The sequence below is a fragment of the Entamoeba invadens genome, assembly GCF_000330505.1.
Source record: "Entamoeba invadens IP1 unplaced genomic scaffold scaff_1105074726207, whole genome shotgun sequence".
Taxonomy (NCBI): Eukaryota; Evosea; order Mastigamoebida; family Endamoebidae; genus Entamoeba; species Entamoeba invadens.
Window position 1 is genome coordinate 41,420 of NW_004440419.1, and position 2,902 is coordinate 44,321.

General features: G+C 31.9%; 1 protein-coding gene across 1 annotated transcript; it reads right to left on the minus strand.

Moving 5' to 3' along the window:
• Window positions 1-646: 646 nt before the first annotated feature.
• On the minus strand, window positions 647-2,869 carry EIN_190120 (antigenic protein NP1, putative; the record flags this gene model as incomplete). The annotated part of the gene is made up of 1 exon (XM_004257055.1): window positions 647-2,869. One exon carries the CDS (start codon window positions 2,867-2,869, stop codon window positions 647-649), a length of 2,223 nt encoding a protein of 740 aa, XP_004257103.1.
• Between the last annotated feature and the right edge of the window lie 33 nt (window positions 2,870-2,902).

Sequence of the window (2,902 nt, forward strand, 5' to 3'; positions counted from 1 at the left end):
ATAAAAACATTTGCTATAAGTTGTCCCAAGATCAATTCCAACACAAATTGTGTTTTCCATCTTAATGTTGAACTTTAAAACTGAATTATTATAGCAATGATTTTTTATTTTAAAACTTAAATAAATATCATTTTTCTTCGTATTAAACATTGGCTAAATTTTAAAAACATCATTTAAAAATTAATATTTTCAATTATAATGATTTATTTCTTGTTTAAATTGAAATTTATGTTTAAATGATATAATTTAATAGTTTTATTAATTATTGTTAAAATTAAATCAAAATTCCACTAAATTATTCAAATCTTGATTTTATTTTTTAAAACCACGTTATTTAGTTTAACAATTATATTCTTAAGTTTTAATACACATAAAATTAAATGAATGTTTAATCGATTGTCGAAAACAGTTAATATATAAAATTATAATTATCGAGCAAACAATCTGGTGTATTTAATATTACCACAATAATTATTATTTACAAAATATAAGTTTAAAGCAGTTTATTTAAATAAAGGGTTTATTAAACACTTTTCAATTATTGTCTTAATTTTTTATTAAATTATTAACTTTTGAATTATTTTTATATAACAACATTGTTCATATTTTTTTATTTTATACATAAAACAAAAAAAACAAAAAAAACTCACTCAAACCCAACAACGTCGATATTGACAAACCCTTCCTTTACTTTCAATATCATATTATGTGTCCCTTCATCAAAAGTAAATACTTGATATAATGTTCTTTGTATGTTAGAGTTTGATTGGAGTTCCTGGTCCATTGTAGGAGCTTTTCCGTCGACCAATAAAGTCCAGCTTCCCATACCTCCTCTATACTCTCCAAACACCCCGAGTTTACTTCCTTTCATTTTGAACTCAATTTGTCCTTCTCCTGCTTTTTCATTTTCAAGCAAAACGTTTTCAAAGTACCCCAAAGCGCTTTTAGTTTTAAATCCAATAACATTAAATGTTTTGGCGGTTGGTTTCGCCAAATTTTTATAACTCTGTGATAAAAACATATTGAAATCCTGCAAGACGACATACTTATTACCAGCTGCGTTATTTTGGACGTCCATTTTGATGTACTTACACTCATAGATTTTATCAAACGTGAAGGTCTTCTGTTGTTGTGTCTTATTTTCAGTGACACTCAATATATTCACGTATTCTTCCTTTTCATTACCACAGTACATATTAAATAGTCCAAACGAGTCTTCTGATCGTCTGAACTTCATTTCAATCGAATCAAATTTTGCTATTTCAGTGTAATTGAATTTATAAGTGGTTGGGAACGGTGTTCCATTTCCCGAGTATTTTGAGTGATAAATAGTGTTAGTGTCTCTATCAAAAATGTTCTCACAGACATTTGAGTCGTCGTGTTTAATAGGCAATTCAAGACACTCCACGCCACATACAGTCGAATTGCAGTCTTTTACGGTGTACATCTTGTAGTTCAAATTATAAATCTTTCGTGGGTATTTTATCTCTGGGAAGACATAAGGCGTCTCCACATCACTTTTGGTAAGACCATCACAGAAGACCCAATTAGTTGGGATATTAGCTGGTGTACATTTGTCCATATCTACATCACTCTCTCTGTCTCCGTGGTAACAATATCCAATATCAAACGAGCCTTGTCCACCTGTATTTACGTTAGTTATTATATACTCATATGTTTCTTCTTTTTTGAGTACAACAGTCTTAAAAGTGTTTGCATTTGTTTTGTCGTAACTTCCTAAGTACGAACCTCTCTCTCCTATCTTCTCTAACTCGCCACTCATGTTCACTTCTAATTTTCCGTAATCATCACATTTCACAAAAAGGGTGTAGTACCCACTGTCGGGTACTACCAAATTACCTCTCATGATATTCACAGTCGATTTGTCAACTTCGCCAACTTTGTCGTTGTACGCTGCAATTCCTGCAGATGACGAAGTTCTCATTGAATTGGGCTCTTTGTCTTTTATCATCTCTTCAGCCTTTTGAATGTTCGAAGGCTTTGATTCTAAAGTATACACATCGACTTTTTTCATCTTGTTTGTTGTCACAAATTCTCCGCCAAATACGATAGAGCCACTTTCACCATTCACATTAAACGTCATCTTCACTTTAAACGTGTCTGTTTCATTTGGCTTGAAATTAGCAGTATAGTCATACACCCCACTTGATATCTCCTCTATTGTACCCTTTTTAAATCCATCTAAAATTTCAAACTTCACCTTAGTAGTAGTATTGTCCATTGCAGTTTTCTCATTGAAATTGAGTCTTGTTTTAATTTGATAAGGGACATGGTATACTCTTCCATATTTATTCCCATCATAACTATTTGAATATAAATTATAGAACGGGAACCATGTCTTATAATTCAGACCTTTGATATAACTTGCTATTGCCGAGTCGATTTCATACCCAAATATTTTGCAAAAATAGCGAGTGTCTCTTTCAATAGCTCTTGCCGTTAACAAGCAGTAAATTCCCGTGTCGTTTCTGTCTTTATTAAATTTAGTGCCATAGTCTTCTTCATAAAACAAATTATAGTAATTCTTAATGACTTGTTTTACTGCTTGAGTCCCAAACGAGAATGCCGGAGCAACATAACTTCTTAATTGGATATAACTCTTCACGTTTCCTAAATAAACGTCTTTCATTGTCCAATACCCATCAGTTATAAATCCCCAGTCTCCTATACCATTTTCTCTATTTCCAGCTACATTAGTATACTCAATATGGAACATGGCATTCATCACATTGTTATTAGTTTCATGGATGTCCATCCCCCATCTCCCTCTGTTATTATATGACGTTAAAGTCCCTTCCATGTGGTGATTCATTTCATGCAACGTTCCCCAATTAAGTTGATTGTACATGACGTCTTTAGTCACTCCATTTTGTGCCCAATA